A 17,445-nucleotide genomic window follows, 5' to 3' on the forward strand; every position below is an offset into this window, starting at 1 on the left:
TGAACATATTTTACTTCTCATCAGTGAATCTAGAAATCTTGTCTCAGGGGTAAATTGCCATATATTTGCACACACACACATACAAAACAGAAAAATTTATAGACATAAGTTTTTCAGAGAAGATTCATTATTTGGGGGGTGGATAATTCTGTTTTGTTGTTTTGTTGTTTTTTTGTTTTTTAAAGATTTTATTTATTAATTTGACAGAGACCGAGATAGCGAGAGCAGGAACACAAGCAGGGGGAGTGGGAAAGGGAAAAGCAGGCTTCCCGCCGAGCAGGGAGCCCGATGCGGGGCTCGATCCCAGGACCCTGGGATCATGACCTGAGCCGAAGGCAGACGCTTAATGACTGAGCCACCCAGGCGCCCCTGAATAAATCTGTTTATCATCAGTGATAGTCTCTGCTAACAGTTGCCAACTAGTTACTGAGCACCTACTATTAGCCTTAGACTAGATTTTCATGCCACTCAAAATCTAGTCCCTTCCACTCTGATTGTTAAAGCCCTAAGTGATCTAGTCCCTCTCCATCTCTAGAACCTCATCTTCTCCCACTCTTCCTTCACCTACCACACTTGAAATTTACAGATATTTTTCAGATACTCAAGTTTGGCAAACTTATGCCTACCTCAGGGGTTTGCATTCCCTGTCTCCCATGCCTGAGGCCTAGAATGTTCCCTACTCATTGCATACTTGGAGGGATGGTGGGATTTGTCACAAAAAATGATCCTCCCAGTAAGAGTTTCTCTAAAATTCAATCTTAAGTCACCACCAGTGACTCTCAATCATATAACTGTATTTTAATTGTGTGCCATTTATTACTATCTGATATTGTCTGTGTGTGTGTATGTGTTTTGTTTGTTTATCTGTCTTCCACTACGGGAGATGTGAGCAGTGATTATTTTGGTCTCACTTCTCAATTACCTAATCTGTTCTAAGATATCTGGCATGTATTAGGCACTCAGTAATTATTTTTTTAATAAATCAGTGAAAGAATGCATGTATATGCTCATGCCATGTGCCCAGCGCTCTGGTAAACATCACTGATGGAGGCATCCTTGAACTTGTTCTGTTCTACTTGTCCCCTTCCCTTGCCCCATACCTAACCTAGTCTCTTGAAAGTCATCAGTGTACTGTTCTTCAGTTCTTTGTACTTATAATAAACCCATTACAATCTGGTTTGCATCTCTACCCCTCAAATAAACTGTTCACAGCAATTTCCAATTGCCAGCAACTTCCTGATTGCCAATCCAGTGGATCTCATAGTCTTTATCTTATTTAACCCACCAGCAGCTTTTGACAGCTTCTTCCTTGAAACATTGTGTTCTGCCTTCACATCCATGACTTATCTCTGGGTTTGATTTCTTTCTCTTAAACCACATATATCTATGCTCATAGTTGCAATTTTGTGTCACATCATATATCTATGCTCATAGTTGCAATTTTGTGTCACATCCACTGGCTCAAATCTTTCCACAAAGATGGAAAAATAATTTCTGCTTAATAATTTCATGTCTTCCTGGCACTCTATACCTGAACAAATTTGTGAACCACTGCAGTGAGTGAGTGGTACATTGCTTATGTGCATCCCTATCAAAACTGTGCTTGACGACTTTCAGCTTGTTTTCATTTGTGAACCACATTTTTTTATTGGAGAATATAAGACCTTTTGTTGTGTTTTTTATTATATCCCAATTGATAAGAGCTGAGGTTGTAAATTCCATTTTGTGTAACCTTTGTAGTCATTTTCAGTAGAAAAGAGCTTCTAGGTTACTGTTATCCTCTACTTTTCCATTTTAGGAAATAGAATCTGAAAGTAAAGTTGTTTGAAAACAGTTTTTATAACCTATAGATTATTTTCCGGTGTCAAGAAAATAAAACCTCCACAGACCACCCGTTTGCCACCCTAAAAAACAATAACAAAATTAGTTGGAGACCAGCACTCTTTGTTACTGCATCCCATTAAAGAACATAAGTGGGGTGCGCCTTGACTGGCTCAGTCCAGGGAGCCTGCGGTTCTTGATCTCGGGGTTGTGAGTTCGAGCCTGGTGTTGGGTGTACAGTTTACTTTAAAAAAAAAAAAAGAAAAGGAAGAAAGAAAGAAAGAAACTTAACCAAATTTATACCCCATCCTTACCTTTCTTCCAATCTCCAAAAAGAATGGAGTGGGAGGGCAATTAGGTTTTTTTCTCTGTTTAAAGCCCTGCCACCTCAGGAGTTTTGCTCTGTCTTCTCCCTTCTCTCCTGTTTCCAACTCCTCCATCTCTACTAGCTTTCTCACTTGTTCAGATCTCTCTCTCTCATTCTAATAGCAAACTCCACCAAACCCCCTTCCTAGGTCTTGCTCAATCTTCTTCTGCCCCTTGTTATTCATGCTTCTCAAAGTAATGTATACCTACTGTCTCCTTCTCTCAACTTCCATTCAATCTTTAAAAATATTTCCTATTGGGACGCCTGAGTGGTTCAGTTGGTTAAGTGTCTGCCTTTGGCTCAGGTCATGATCCCAGGGTCCTGAGATCAAGTCCCGCATCGGGCTCCTTGCTCAGTGGGGAGTCTGCTTCTCCCTCTGCCTGCCACTCCCCCTGCTTGTGTTCTCTCTCTCTCTCTCTAATAAATAAAAAAAACTCTTAAAAAAATATTTCCTATTGTTAAATATAATGTACATATTGAAAAGTGCATAAAACATATACAACTTAGTAAATGAGTTACATAACACACACTCAAGTTCTAGAACACCACTGTGTTCAAGAAATAGAGAATTGCGGCTACCCCAAAAGCCTTTGTGAGTTGTTTTCTCCCCGCTGGGAGTAACCACCATCCTGGCTTCTGTGGGCATTCATTTCTTGTTCCTCTTTATGGTTTCATCACCTTATTGTTCACCACTTCACCTTTCAACCTGTTGCCTACTACTCTTTTTTTACCTTTCCACTAATTCCAAGATTCTCACACTAAGGTTATCCATGAACAGTTGCCAAATCTAACAGATGTTTCTCAGTTCTAATCTCACTAAGCCTCTCCTGTGTTTGACACTGTAGATCAGTTCATCCTTTTTGAAGCCACTCTCTAAGGTCTTTGGTCTGTATTCTCCTGTGGTTCTGCATCCTTCGACCTTTCCTTCTCTTTCCCTTTCTCAGGCTCCTCTGTCTGCCCCTTAAGTGTTGTTACTCACTGCTGCTCACACTGGGTGTGGCTATGATGTCCACTTGGGTCATCTTAGCCTCCACTATTATACAGATTTCTTTCACACCTAATCTTCGGCTTACACTTGTTCCCTAAGCTTTAATCTCACATAGACACCTTCCTGGTGGACGTCTCCAAAATATACAACATCCAAGTTAGTCTTCATCATCTTTCCCTCTAATTTGGCTCCTCTTTTTTTTCCTACCTTTTCTGAAGCAGGTGTTGGCACTGCTACCAAATTGTTGGCACACTCACCAGTTCACCCAACTTAGAAGCCTGAAAAGCATCTCAGTTTCTCCTTTCCTTCATTCCCTGTATCTTTCAGTGTTCAACAGATACCAGATTTATCACCTCATGTATTTGCCAGATCTGTTCCCTTTTTCCTATCTTGTACTTTACTCTTGGGACTTTAGGCCCTCATCACCTCACTGGCTTTCCTCACAGCCACCTTTCTCACTGTATCCAACCTTCTCCTGCTCGTGTTCACCCCCCCCCCCACACACACAACTACAAGCCAAAATGGTTTTCCAAAATAAAATTCTAACTATTCTGCTCCTTCATTTGAAACTACACTTAAGGGATGCCTAGGTGGCTCAGTCGTTAAGCATCTGCCTTCGGCTCAGGTCATGATCCCAGGGTCCTGGGATCGAGCCCCGCATCGGGCTCCCTGCTCAGCCAGGAAGCCTCCTTCTCCCTCTCCCACTCCCCCTGCTTGTGTTCCCTCTCTCACTGTCTCTCTCTCTCTCTCTCTCTGTCAAACAAACAAACAAACAAATAAATAAATAAATAAAATCTTAAAAAAAAAAAAAAACTACACTTAAAATGGAAAAGCCCAGATAAACCCAGAGCTCCTTAAGATGATTTATAAGGCCCTCCCTTCTTGTGCCCTGCTTTCTCCAGCCTCATTTGTCAGTACACCTGGCTGTGTGTGCTGTACCTTGTCAGCATGTATGCTCTTTCTTAGTTTCATGCCATTGTTCATGCTGCCCCCTCTACCTAGGACTTTCCATTTTACTTATAGCTAATCCTTTGAGAGTAAATTTAAGTTGTATACTTTCAAGGAAGCTTTCCCTGACTTCTTCCATCCCATCCAATGGTGGGTCCCCTTGCCACTCCATTCATACCTTGTACATGTTTCTGTCACTGTGCTTATTACATCGTTCTGTCATTATTTATTTATATGTCTGTCATGTTCTACTAACCTATTGTGCTTCTCTGAGAGACCTAATACCTAGCACAGTCCTGGGCACAGTGCCAAATGGAATGAGGAGCGAAGGAGAGGAAAGAACACATCGATGTGAAGTATAAGAGAATTGTCATTTTATGCACTTTAACACGGAGAACCATCTGGATATGAGGTCCTCACACTAAACTCTAGGAGGCAGTATCTCTAAGGAGTCTCTTACTTAAAAAGAGCTCTTTGAGAAAGAATTAGGTTTCAGTTTTCTTCAAACATTTAATAAACCCTCACAAATACTCATGTTGCAGACCAAACCTGGACCACCCAAAAAGCCGAAGACCCCTTCTGGACAATCAGCCTTAGTGTATTGCTACAACTGTGGGCAAGAAGGCCATTATGGACACGTAAGTTTGAGTAGCATTGGGGCATAGCATTCTGTTCTGGGAGTGGTTGCTGAAAGATGAACTCGAAAAGAATGTAATTCTGAATGTTTACTTTTTCAATAAACTAATATCCTAAAATAAGACTTCATATATTTTCACCCAATTGACTTCTCCCTTCCCTGCAAGAGTAAGGGATCTGTCAGAGCACATTCTTCTAATTGTTTTAAATATGCAGGAATACATTAGGCTAAAACAAATACAAAGCTCATAAAATCAATCAAATAAAAGTAGTCAACAGAATGGTTACAGTTCTCCTGAGTTCTTATGTTTGCTATGACCTTGACACAGCCAAATCATGATTTTAGATTTTCTGTGTAGTTCTCCAGTATCTCCAGTTTTCCCTGGTATTGTGTTCCCTTAAATCTTCATCACTCACGTGTAAACCCCGACGCTAGTGGAAAGACAGAGGGGCTGCATCATTGACTAGCCTGCCCACCCCACAAATGTCCAAATTCCCTATGCAGACTGCGTGTTCCAACCCCAACCGAAAGGGCCAAACTGTGTGTTTCAGGTGCCGGGGTGTCAGAGCAGAAGAAACTGGTTGTTGTGGGATGGGAGGGAGTCTCCTAGCCAGTTGTCTCACTAAGTATGAAACAGCAGCAGCTCATCCCAGAGACAGGCTGCAGTAAGAATCGACTCAGAGCTCTCCTGCATTCTGGGAATCCTGTGCCAGAGGAAGAAAGGTGGTGGCACAAAAAGTAGAAAATCTGTATGGAGAAATACATTCCTAGTTTCCAGGTGGGCTTCTCGCAGCCCAGAAACCAAAATAAACTAAAATATCCGATCTGATGACACGAGGTGGAAAGCATTCAGTGGGTAGAGAGTCCTCAAAATGGGTAGGGCTGTGAGCAGTAGGATGGGAGAGGACTGCCCTTTGTGACTTGAATTCTGACCAGGCAGACCTTGGGGCTAGAGCTCGACAGCCTAGGGAGAGACAGAACGGCTGGGAAGAGAAAAGGCTGGGGCACAGTTCATCAGCAGATGAAGTTTTTCTTCCACGTTGGGGCAGCAGGACTAGGGAGTGACGGGATAGAATATGAAAGTAGGATGAAGTTCTGATCCTCAGTTCCAGTTTTTGCTCTGCTATTGACTTAACCGTGTGACTGAACAACCGGCGTTTTCTCTCTGGTTTTCAGTTTCTTTATCTACGAAGCAAAGAAGTTGTACAGGGAGATTTCTCAGTACTGACATGGGGATGCTGTTTCCAGTGTGAACAAATCCACAGTAGGGTGATAGGGTTGGAGAGGCCCTGCAGTATACTCCTTCATTTCCGTAGAACTCACACTGAAACCTTGTTAGAGAATACTTTTTCTTACAAAATTATCATCTCTAGATCTTTTCCGGCTTTGTGCATTCCTCCTTGTTGCCAAAATTCAGATGTTGCCAACACTGTTTAGGTAACCTGTCCACGTAAGTATTCCACTGCCACACAGATCACATAGATGTACAATTTATGCTTGCTGACCTCTTTAAAGCAAAGGGGTGTGATTTTAGCATTTATGTTTGTTCAATTAAAGAAAAACAATTACAGTTGGACACATACTGCTTACTAGTCACTCCTGTTAATGTAGATAGGAAATACATTAAAAACATTTGGAATTTATCCCTGAAATCTAGATTTAGATGGTTTTTAATTTACAATAAAGCAAATTTGGCAGCCTCATTGCTGCCATAGATGAAGAACTCTAGATTATGCACACTAATGAAGAAGATCAGTGGTGTGGCTAATCCAGAATAGTAGATAAATTATATAGCCAACTATCAATTGTCTGTGCTAATGGAGGGGACCAGCGATGTGGATAATCAAAATATAATTTACATTTAGCTTTGGAAAATATTTATGGGACTGTATAGCTCCATATAGTCACACAGTCTAGACCATACAGGATCCAAATAGGAGACTGTGCAGATGATTAAAGATGTCTGAGGACCCCTCCCCTTCAGTTTCAGAAATACAGCTCTACCGATGTTACTCAACAGCCTCTTCATGTGGAAGATATTCTGAGGTGAATGTGGCACCACCCTTCCCTAACTCCACTCACTGTGTAGTTGGGGAGGCAGGGACCGTCATAAGCAGCTCCGCATCAGGCAGACTACCATAGGAAACAGCAGGTCACTGTGCAGAGAGCCTACTCCAGGAGCCTGTGAAAGTATGAGTGGGCGCTGGGAATGCATCAAGATCTTTAGTACCTTTTTGTAATTGTAACTTGCTCTTAATATTTTATGGTTAAACTCTCTCTTAGTCCATTTAGGCTGCTATAAACAGACTACCATAGACTGGGTGGTTTATAAACAACAGAAATTTATGTCTTAGAGTTCTGGAGGCTGGGAAGCCCAAGATATGGCACCAGCAGAATCAACGTCGGGTAAGGCCCTCCTTCCTCTTAGATGACACTTTCTTGCTGTGTCCTCACAAGGCAAAGGGGCTAGGGAGCTCTGTAGGGATCTCTTTTATGAGAACATTAATCCCATTTATCAGAGCTCCACCTTCATGACCTAAGTCACTGCCCAAAGGCTCCACCTCCTAATACCATCACCTTGGAGGTGAATTTTGGTTGGGGGTGAGGGGATGGGCACAAACATTCAGACTATTAACGGAATCTTAGACCCAAATCTTTCATGGGTGTCCTTTCTTCTGGAAACTTGGAGCCACCATGGATAGTGATTATAAAAGTAATTCTTTATATTACCATGCAGGTTTGCCTTATAACTTGCAGGATCCAAAAAAGCCCCAAAAGATCCAGAAAGTCAACAGCACAGTATAGCTAAAGATAGTTGGAAGAAGGAGATAATAAAGATAAGATCCAAAATTATTAAAATAGAAAACAAAATTAATAGCATCAACAAAACCAAAACCTGGTTCTTTGAAAACATTTTTTTTTTAAGATTTTATTTATTTGTTTGAGAGAGAGGGAGAGAGAACAAGCAGGGGTGGAAGGGGAGAGAGAGAGAGAGAAAGAAGCAGACTCCCTGCTGAGCAGGGAACTGGACATGGGACTCGATCCCAGGATCCTGGGATTATGACCTGAGCCGAAGGCAGACGCTTAACTGACTGAGCCACCCAGAAGCCCCAACATTTTCTTTTCAAAAGTAAAAAGACTTCTGGAAAAATTACTCAAAGAAAAGGTACAAATAGTGAATAAAAAGTGTGAATAGCTTAAAATTTTTTAATTATAAGAGAATACTATACAAACTTTATAAAGTTCAAAATTAAGTCTGAAAATACAGATAAATAATTCTCCAGAAAAATACTGATTAACCAAAATGACTGAAGAACAAACTTACATGAACCAGTACCACTAAAAAAATAAAATTAGTTATCAGGATTCTCCCCCCTGAAATATATCAGACCCAGAGAGTTTTACAGTCAAGTTTTACCAAACCTTTATTCAGAAACAGATAATTCAAGAGAACCATCACCCAATTTATTCTATAAAGCTATTATAACCTAAAGCCCCTTCAAAACATTTATAGAATGATACTGTTTTTATGAAGTCTGAACACTTCAAACTTACGTATTGTTTAGTAGTAGTAAGAGGAAAACATATAAGAATGGCAGGCACCAACTTTAAGACAGTGGCAATTTCTGGAAAGGGAAGGAGAGGAATGAGGCATGGGAAAGAGGATTTCAGTTGTATTATTAATGCTTCACGCCTTGGGACAAAAACTGAAGTTAAGGTAAAATGTTATGATTTGATAAAGCCTAATAGTAGGTACAGATTTCCATTACTTTATCCTTAAGTATATATTTAGAATGATTCATAATTTTTTAAACTCTGCAAATTATGTTCCTAAGTGTATGGCTCCCAGCTTGGTCAGATATCTTAGAATTACAAGTCAAATATATTATGCCAAAGTTAGGATAAGTTAACTAAAGTTTATGTGGCTGTTTCATATACTTTCTTCCTAAGGGGTATTCTAATTTACTTCAATACCTAACTAAAAAGAAGTAAACATTTATAAAATAACATTTTAAGCAAGATGGCAGAGGACAGAAATGGAGAAGTTCCAAAGGGAAGCCTCTTTCAAAGAAAAGAAAATTTGGTTCCAGACATAGTGAATGAATTTATGTCACCAGATCGTGATAAATAAAGCCTATTATATTAGATGTGGCTCAGGCCAAGGATGTGGACTTGGAAAATAGCAGCAGTGGGAAAGCCAGAGTCATGTGAGTGGGAAGCAGAACCAGGGTAATGAGTGAGAGGAGTGATCTCATCTTAAGTGGGGGGAGCAAAGAGAAGAGAAGATTCCTTTGGGGTATTTCAGAATTACCTAGGAGCAGTTTCAAGCTAGACATAACCCACCACCACCATCCTGCTCCTCACCATAAGAATCACTGCCCTTGTTAGCAGTGGGTGTTGGGTTAGAATAAGCCTGCACACCATTTGTGTGAAGGGAAAAGAGCAAAGGACTAAGAATTTACACCCCCATTTAGGGTGTAAATGTGAAAGGAGAAGCACTTGATGGAAGGCCGTTTGGAAGAGACAGACAAGCAGAGGTCTAAAGCAACATAAGGTCAAATAAAATAAACCCACTAAGAGAGGAACAAGGCAAGTGCAGTGGAGATTCAGCCCATTGCTGTTAACTCGGGCTGGGGGCAGGGTTTGGCAGGGGAGATTGAAAAAAGATAAGAAGGAAAGAAAACCCAAGCCTGAAAGAAACATGTAAGCACGGTTGGGTGTGGTTGGGTGTGATCTTCCCAGCGTCGGAGCAAGACCGCATCCTGAGCCACAGCATGGGGTATCTCTGGTGTGGGGCTCGTCTCTAACTACAGTGGTCCATAATCTTGCAGAAAGATGGTCTGAGCAGTGCGCTTGTAACATCACAATTTCAAATTTGGTAATTTGAAACAATAATTTCAAACAACTTGCAGGAATGTACAGAAAGACGAATGTTTAACCAGACCTTTCCAACATCTCCGTTCATCTACTACTATGATGACAAATACGAAATTCGGGAGAGAGAACAGAGAATAAAACGAAAAGTGAAAGGTATGTTATTGACTTCTTGTGAGATCCACCTTTGCAATAGTTCCTAAATACCTTCTTTTGCACTGTCTTTCCTTGCTTTGGGGGTCATTGGTTAGCACAGAAAATGGTTTTAAATAATTGCCAGAAAAAAAAACAGAACTTTCTTGATCTCCAGAAATCAGGCACCCACCTCAGAAACTGTTATGTTCTATTCACAGCAAACATTTTTCTCACATAATGACCAATTTAGAAAATGTCCAGAAAATACTTCTATCCATGTAGGTATACAGAGTTTGTAAAGGCTCCTTTGAGCTTTTTCTGTTTGGCAAGTAATTATTTTTTCCCATTGTATGTCCCTAGTATTTTTCATGGAAAGAAAGGCTTTCCCTCCTAGGTGATTCCTGGTGATTCCTGGAGCTTCCCCAAGGAAGTCTGTTCTTACCGGCCATGATTACGGCAGAGCTTCCGGTCCATGGCCACCCTCTGGGGTTTCTTTATTTACTGTCACTAACTTAAAGTTCTCCTGTTTTCTAATTTAAGCCTACTCTTTCAACTTCTTTCTTGCCATATACTTCACGATGGTTTACCAAGTTACTTTTGTTGCTTTCCGCACAAAACAGTTCTATATTTTTCAAGTTGACCTATACATTGTCAACTCTTTTCACCTTTTTGTTATTCTTTTCCTGACTCTCTCTGAGTTCGGGTCTTCTTCGAAAGGAATTACTTCTCAACTCCAGCGTATTTTACATATGACATTTCATATGAACTTTATCTCAACTATAGAGAGAGAAATTATAGTATGGGAAGATATTGCTTAGGCAACTAAATTAACAAATTAAAAAGAAATGCACCAGAATGTCACATCTGAGTTAAAAGATTATGGCTGTGGTTTTATTTTTTTTAATACTTTTCTGTATTTCCCAGGTTTTCTATAATGAGTCTTTATAACTTTTATAATGCTAGAAAAAAAACATTTTTTTCCCTTTTAACTAGTTAGATTGACAACTCTGTGGCTACTTTGAGGTTGTCTATCATCCATTGGAATTTTTATTTTATGCTAAATCTGTAAGTAATTACCTTTGCTCTGTATCCTAGAATTCATTTTTTGTTTTTGTTTTTTTTTTGGTCCCCTAAATATATTACCTTGCATTTCATCCTGTTTTTTTATTGGCCACTTCTTCAATCTTTCAAGGCCTTGTTGGCATGTTCATTTTCATCCCTCACTGGAACCTCATCTCCCACCTACCCCATCAGAATCACAACCATCAAACACTTAGAGTAAGGGTTCCAAGTCCTGGCAAAATTGAACATCAAATCTGGCACCAAAACCTCTAAAATACACATGTGTGTGTACTCTCCAAACCAGTGATATCTGCTCTGGAGGAATAATCTCCTGTCCAGTTTGGCATCTACCTCTAAGTCCTGTGGCCAGGCTTTATCTTGAGAGGGTAATTGAAATGTCATATGAGCCTGTCAAAAGACCATTTTGTACATCTTGTTTCCCTTATGGTCAAGGGCTGCTTCTTTATCACTGCAAGAACTTGAATTGGTCAGACATGAGTTTTCTTCACAAAGCTAAGATGATTACAGCTTTCACTAGTCTTCATCACCATTGTTCGGCCTAATTCAGCTGGCTTGAATAGATTAAATATCATTGGATTTCTGGATATTTTCCATTTTTAGCAATCAGATACAGAATGATAACCATGCAATTTTTAGTGAGTGATTTTTACCTTAGTGATGGCTATTTAGAATGTTATATTACTAACACATTGCATTATCTGGTTTCCCTCTCTGCTGAGTTATTTACAGATCTATGAAAGCTGTGCATGGACTATCTGGCTGCTGAATATGCAGAAATACTTTTCTATTTTCCAGAACTCCAGAAAAATGGGGATTTTCCAAGGCAGTTCAAGAGACCTCACATGGAAGCAGCAGATAAGAGGCCCCACCATAACAGGAGGAAGAGCCATGCCTCCTGTAGAAACAACAGGTGGCCTCAAGAAAAGAAGGAAACCCAAAAAGAAGCAAGCAGGAGCAATAAAGAGCGTGAGAAACACAGGAAGGCTGACAGGTGTCATGAAGTGGATGAGGACTTCCCCAGGGGCCCAAAACTCCACTCTTCTCCTGGCCCTTTCAAAACCCAGAAGGCTCCCAAGTCCTTCCACCACTCATCACATTCCCACAAGCCAAGAGAAGACAAGCTGCCCAGAGAGGGCAAGCGGAGCAAGCATAAGAAAAAGGAGAGCTACTTGGAGGCCGATGGCAATGATAATTTATTTCTTATTAAGCAGAGGAAAAAAAAGTCTAAGCTGTGAGACAGCTTCCGATTCAGCTTTCTGGTGTTTGTCTGGTCTTCGTGCCTAGAACATCCCGGCAAGATCTTTATTATCTATGATTAAATAAAGTGAATTTTTTGATTTTGTTCATCATCTCAGCCATACCTGGAGCTGCTGAACAAAGACCATGGAGATCTCCAGTCTCTGTGTCCAACAGGTTATTAGATGTAGGGGGGAAAAAAAAACAAACAGATATACTCAGACTTCCCCTGTTCCCATATGTCATTTTTACTCAGAATCCTAGGGATAAGAAGAAGCAATCTTTTCAAGAACAATTTTTTTAAATACTCTGAAAAAATAAAAGCTCATCGAATATAATTCATCTGCGGTGGAAGTATGAAAATTAAATCCTTGCAGGAAGAGAAATTAATGCTAATATGAAAAATTCATCAATCTTTTTCAGCATTGCTTTTTTCTTTCTTAACATCAGGAAGGGTAATAGCTATAAATCTCAATCCAGCTGTTCTTGCTGTTGAGGCTGGTGTCAGAATCTTCCAACGGTCAGAACGTGAGGCTGAAAGATGAAGGTGTCATCACTGAAGCCCCAAGGAGGTGGAGAATTGGTCTATAGCAAAATAGAAGTAAGGAACCCATCCAGTGCAGATGGCATGAGATAGATTTCCTGGGACAAGTGAAAAAGAGTCGTAAAAAATTGTAATGTCATCACAATGCAATAGTTCTCACCATTTTTACAGCCACACTTCAAGGAGACTGTCACTCAGATGTATAGAGCTGGATACTGCCCAACTTAAAACATTGTTTTGTTTTCACGGGTTTTTTAACTACCACAAGGCTATACAGAAATTTTTGTACCTGTGAATTTTTTGTACTTATTGAAGCCTAATGTTAGAATCAGAAAAATAAAATGCCTGAAATAGAGTAAATAAGCTTGTCAATTATGTAACAAGGCAATGAGAGTTTGGGTGACAAAGGGCATGGTTGGGTTGGACAAGTGACTAAAGTTGTAAAATCTCCACGAACTGGGCTCACAAGGCCCTTGTTGGCCAAGAACTAGCTCTATGCCAGAAGAGAATGAGATGGAGTCAGTTAATTAGGGCAGTTTTATAATGTTAGCTTCTCACATTTGTGTTTTACTCTTTGTGAAGTACATGAACTGCTGTGTATCTGGTAGGATCAGCTCTCTTACCTTCTGGGGGGAAAGGGAGAGTCTCTCCTCCTAAAACAGCTTCAGCGTCAACTGAAGTCTTTAGTCCACTGCCCTCCCTCCCTGTGGTTGTCCTGCTCTCAGCTAAGTGTAAGTGTTCTTCGTGTGTTGCTTCATGGCTTCCTAACCTCAGCTGGGCTTGTTTTGACCCTAAGGTAAGTGGCCAGAGTCTTTGAAAGCCCTGCTAAAAGTGACAGCCATGAGAAATGGCTTCACAGAGTGGTAAGTCCTGAAATAATTGGTGTTATTCCTCATTAAGATGTGGGACAAGCATGGCTTATTATTGGTGTGGTGTGACTAGCATTGCTTCCGATGCAAGGGCATCTCCTTTCAGGGCAGAGCAGATTCCTTAGGGTCTTTCATACTTAGCAGATTGTTTGGAGAAAGGAAGAAAAGAGGCTCGCTTTTTTTTTTTTTTAATTCGCTTCTGCGCATTATCCTATTGCCCCCCCTCCCATTTTTTTTTTATTAGACAAGCATTTTGTTCTGGGATATAATTTACCCTTCAGGTCCACGCATTTAAATGCAGATAGGAAAGCAGCTGAGCTACTTTACTTGTGGGCATTAGGGTGGTTAGGAAAGAGCAGAAACACAGAGGAGCTTTTGCTCCATTTCCTCTTCGTTGCCTGGCACCTGAGTCTTTCACCAAGTGTTCAGTTAAAGTCAGTCCATCAGGGAATCACACACCAATTTTCCATACAAAAACGGGGAGTTTAAAATATATTAGAGATTCCACAGTTAAGCAAGTAATACTTTAAATGGGTAAAAAGAATTGAGAAGAAAAGCAGATGTCCCAAACAATAAGAATCTGTTTAGTTGCTAAGTTTGAGAAGGCTAAACAAACATCTTTTGCCTCTGGCCCCACTTTGATTACAGGCAGCCTAAATGGCTCCTTTCCTGGGCGATAGCTTGCTTCGTGTTTGCCATTCTTAGAAGAGAGTGGGGAGAAACTGTCTCCCATTCTCTCAATGGAAAGGTCTTGCTTTCGTGGTCCATGCTATTTGCAGTACCTATTATTCGATCTTTATTTTTGTTAGACAAGGATTGCATGTTCATTTTAAGGGAAAAAAATTTAAAAAATCATACCTGATTCTTTCACCCAAAGATACGGTTAAAATTCTTAGTGTCGACCTTCCTGACTTTTTTCTATACGTATATACATTGTTTTGTAACCTGTTTTTTCACTTAATGCATTGTAAAAATCTTTTTTCTAATCCATTATGTGTCTACATCATTATTTTTCATGGCTCCATGACATGCTGTTATATGGCTATACCATAACTTATTTAATCAGCTTCCTGTTGAACATTTTGGTTGTTTCTAATTTTCATCATCTTAAAAATTCTGTGCACATCATATCTCCTCTGATTATTGTGATAAAGTAGAATTTGTGGGTCTAAAAAATATGCATATTTCATGCATCTATTAGTATATATTACCAAATTCCATTCCCAAAAAGTCCTATTCCTCCCCAGTCATTTATACATTCCTGGTAGTGTGTGAGAGAGTTCGTCTCCCCACTACCCCATTAATGGGATATTGTCATTCCTTTTTCTCTTGGCCTCTCTGATGGGCAATGAAACACTATTTGTTAGTGCTACAGTGAAAAGAGTAATGTGTGCTGTGTTTGTGTAAAGAGGCAGGATTAACTATATATCAATCTGTTGATAAAAGATATGGAGAGAAGCTTCTCATAGGAAACAACCGAAAAGTCTTCTGCCAACAAAAGATTACATACAAAATAAGAGACTTTCATTCCTTCATAGCTGTCTTGATCCCCTGTTGGTACCATTTTTGGTTTTCACAATTTAGAAGGTACTACTGCATCTTGTGACTAGAGGCCCGGGGTGCTGCTAAGAATCCTGCATTACACAGGACAGCTCCCCACAACAAAGAAATACCCAGCCCCAGATGTCTCATCTCAGAAGTAATTCTGCCAATGAGAAGGGGAGCTCTGGTGTCCTGCTACATCTGAAAGTAAGAGCCGAATGTATCCTTCTCTTACAAGGCTTACTCTTTCATCAGACTGTGCTGATATTTGAGAGTTTGGTGCATGTCCCGTTCATCTAAAATAAGGACACCAGCTCCATGGCATGAAGGTCTACAGAACTCCTGGACCACTTTGTGGAAGGACAGGGCCCCTGGAGACTTAGCCAGCTGAGGGGAATTACTGGTCTAACTGGGAAGCAGAAGCACTAGGGCACCAGGAAGGGTATAATCTCCATCGAGATAAATAATCATGGTGTGAGAACTAAGGGAGTCAGTTGGTGGGGAAGGAAAGAGTTGGGGATTACCTAGTGGGACATTCAGTTGGTCAAGAATGTCAGGTTATAGGACTCATCACTAGGACCCTGGCCCAGCATAGGCCCTTAGGTTTTACACTTGGGGTTAACATTCAGAGAAGTATCATCCGTTGGAAGACACGATCTATTCATGCCATGCAAAGAATCACTTCATGTGAGGAAGCCATCTCACTGTTGCTCTTTCCAGAGAGAACAACTTAAGTTGCTGGTGCATTTCATGCATATGTAATGTTTACTATGGACATTGTACCTACCCATCCTAACAGTTGTGAAATAAATCACTTAAATCTATCTACTGGAAAATGTGTCCAGTTAAACCCAGTAAGGGAATGGGGAAGTGAGGCAGGAAAAAGAAGGAATCCAAGCCGCAGGCCTTATCAAGTCAAGTCCCACCCAGGAGCATTCAAATCAAAGGGAGCACTAGAGACAGCGTAGGGCACACCTCAAGCTGCCCTGATCAAGGGCAAAAGAGCTGACCCGTGTGTGTGTGTGTGTGTGTGTGTGTGTGTGTGTGTGTGTGTGTGTGCGTGCGTGAGATTTTCGTTTTGTTTTAAATCAGTCATTGTTAAGAGCGGCCCTCAGGAGCCTTTCTCTTAATCTATAGTGACCCTGGCTCTCTATGCACCCAGGCAAAGTGGGCTTGGCAGCTACTAGGCAGCACCTGTCAGAGACACAGGGATATGAACAAAACAATGTCATCTGCTATAACCATAATCTCAGAACAGTCCTTCCCACAAAAAGATACCTACCAGTATTCACCAAAATAATTTTTTAAAAGATTTTATTTATTTGAGAGAGAGCAAGTGAGAGAGCCCAAGTCAGGTAGAGGGGCAGAGGGAGAGGGAGAAGCAGACTCCCCACTGAGCAGGGAGCCCGACACGGGACTCAATTCCAGGACCCTGAGATCATGACCTGAGCTGAAGGCAGATACTTAACCCACTGAACCACCCAGGTGCCCCAGTATTGACCAAAATAATTTCTTAAATTTGAATGCAGAAGAAGACAACTTTATGTATATTATATTTACCCATTTTCTCAATAACAGTTTATCAGCTTGAGTACCCATGTATGACTGTACAGCATAAAAGAGCAGGAGATCAAATATATTGTATTTGTCATAGTCATCAAAAGCAGTTTCAGGAATTTCTACTTCCAGCCAAGATTAGAGTAATAGGACCAAATTTACCCTCCATCCTGAAACCACATAAAAAATACATGAAGCCGTTTTCAAGACACCGAACATCTGACAAGGAAGGACAGTGAACATTGAGAGATGGCAGATAAGTGAGGTGTGCCATATGGTTGCCCCAGCTGACTGCCGAGGGGTTTCCCGATTGTGGAGCAGGGAGGGAAACCCAAGAATAGCCTGGTGGTCTCCCTGAGGTAGGGAAACTGAGCTCAGAGTCTGGAAAAGCCAAAGTGGCTTGACTTTGCAGCTCTGGTTACCAAAGAGGGAAGAGCTGCACAGAGAGAACCCAGAGATCTATAGAGGGTCCCCCTCAAGTCTTGGGCTGAGTACTGGTTAGCACACATGTGTGAGGAAAACAACCGAAAGGATTAGAGGTAACTTTCTGGAGCTCATAAAGGGCCCCGAATTCGTTTCTGTTCTCACCAGTCAGAATGGAAAATCTCATGGTTGGTGTGGCACTGACTACTGTACTGAGAAGGGTCTTTGCCTTGGTGATGGGGAAAATTCACCCTGGTCTAAACTTCTTCTGGTTCTGCCTAACTCACTTAAAAGCAAGACCTGAAAGAATCAAACTGTTGCCAGTAACAACCAATTCCAAGAATAAAGCTCAAGAATATTTATAGGAATACAAGAATCTATAGTATTCAATAATGTAAAATTCATGGTGGAATACTGTGA

At 40.8% G+C, this 17,445-nt stretch overlaps 1 protein-coding gene across 3 annotated transcripts in view; it reads left to right on the forward strand.

Annotated features, from left to right (window-relative positions):
• Positions 1-14,494, forward strand: part of ZCCHC7 (zinc finger CCHC-type containing 7) — a 248,564-nt gene extending 234,070 nt beyond the window's left edge. For 2 of the 3 annotated variants that reach the window (XM_036100451.2, XM_036100450.2), the window contains exons 7-9: positions 4,667-4,762; positions 9,675-9,792; positions 11,650-14,494. In XM_036100451.2, coding sequence (XP_035956344.1) covers positions 4,667-4,762; positions 9,675-9,792; positions 11,650-12,089 — 654 coding nt within the window. In that variant the 3' untranslated portion in view covers positions 12,090-14,494. The remainder of the gene's footprint in view (positions 1-4,666; positions 4,763-9,674; positions 9,793-11,649) is intronic. The other variant, XM_078061464.1, reaches the window with a different exon arrangement.
• Positions 14,495-17,445: the final 2,951 nt, after the last annotated feature.

Source organism: Halichoerus grypus, chromosome 14 (genome assembly GCF_964656455.1).
Source record: "Halichoerus grypus chromosome 14, mHalGry1.hap1.1, whole genome shotgun sequence".
Lineage (NCBI taxonomy): Eukaryota > Metazoa > Chordata > Mammalia > Carnivora > Phocidae > Halichoerus > Halichoerus grypus.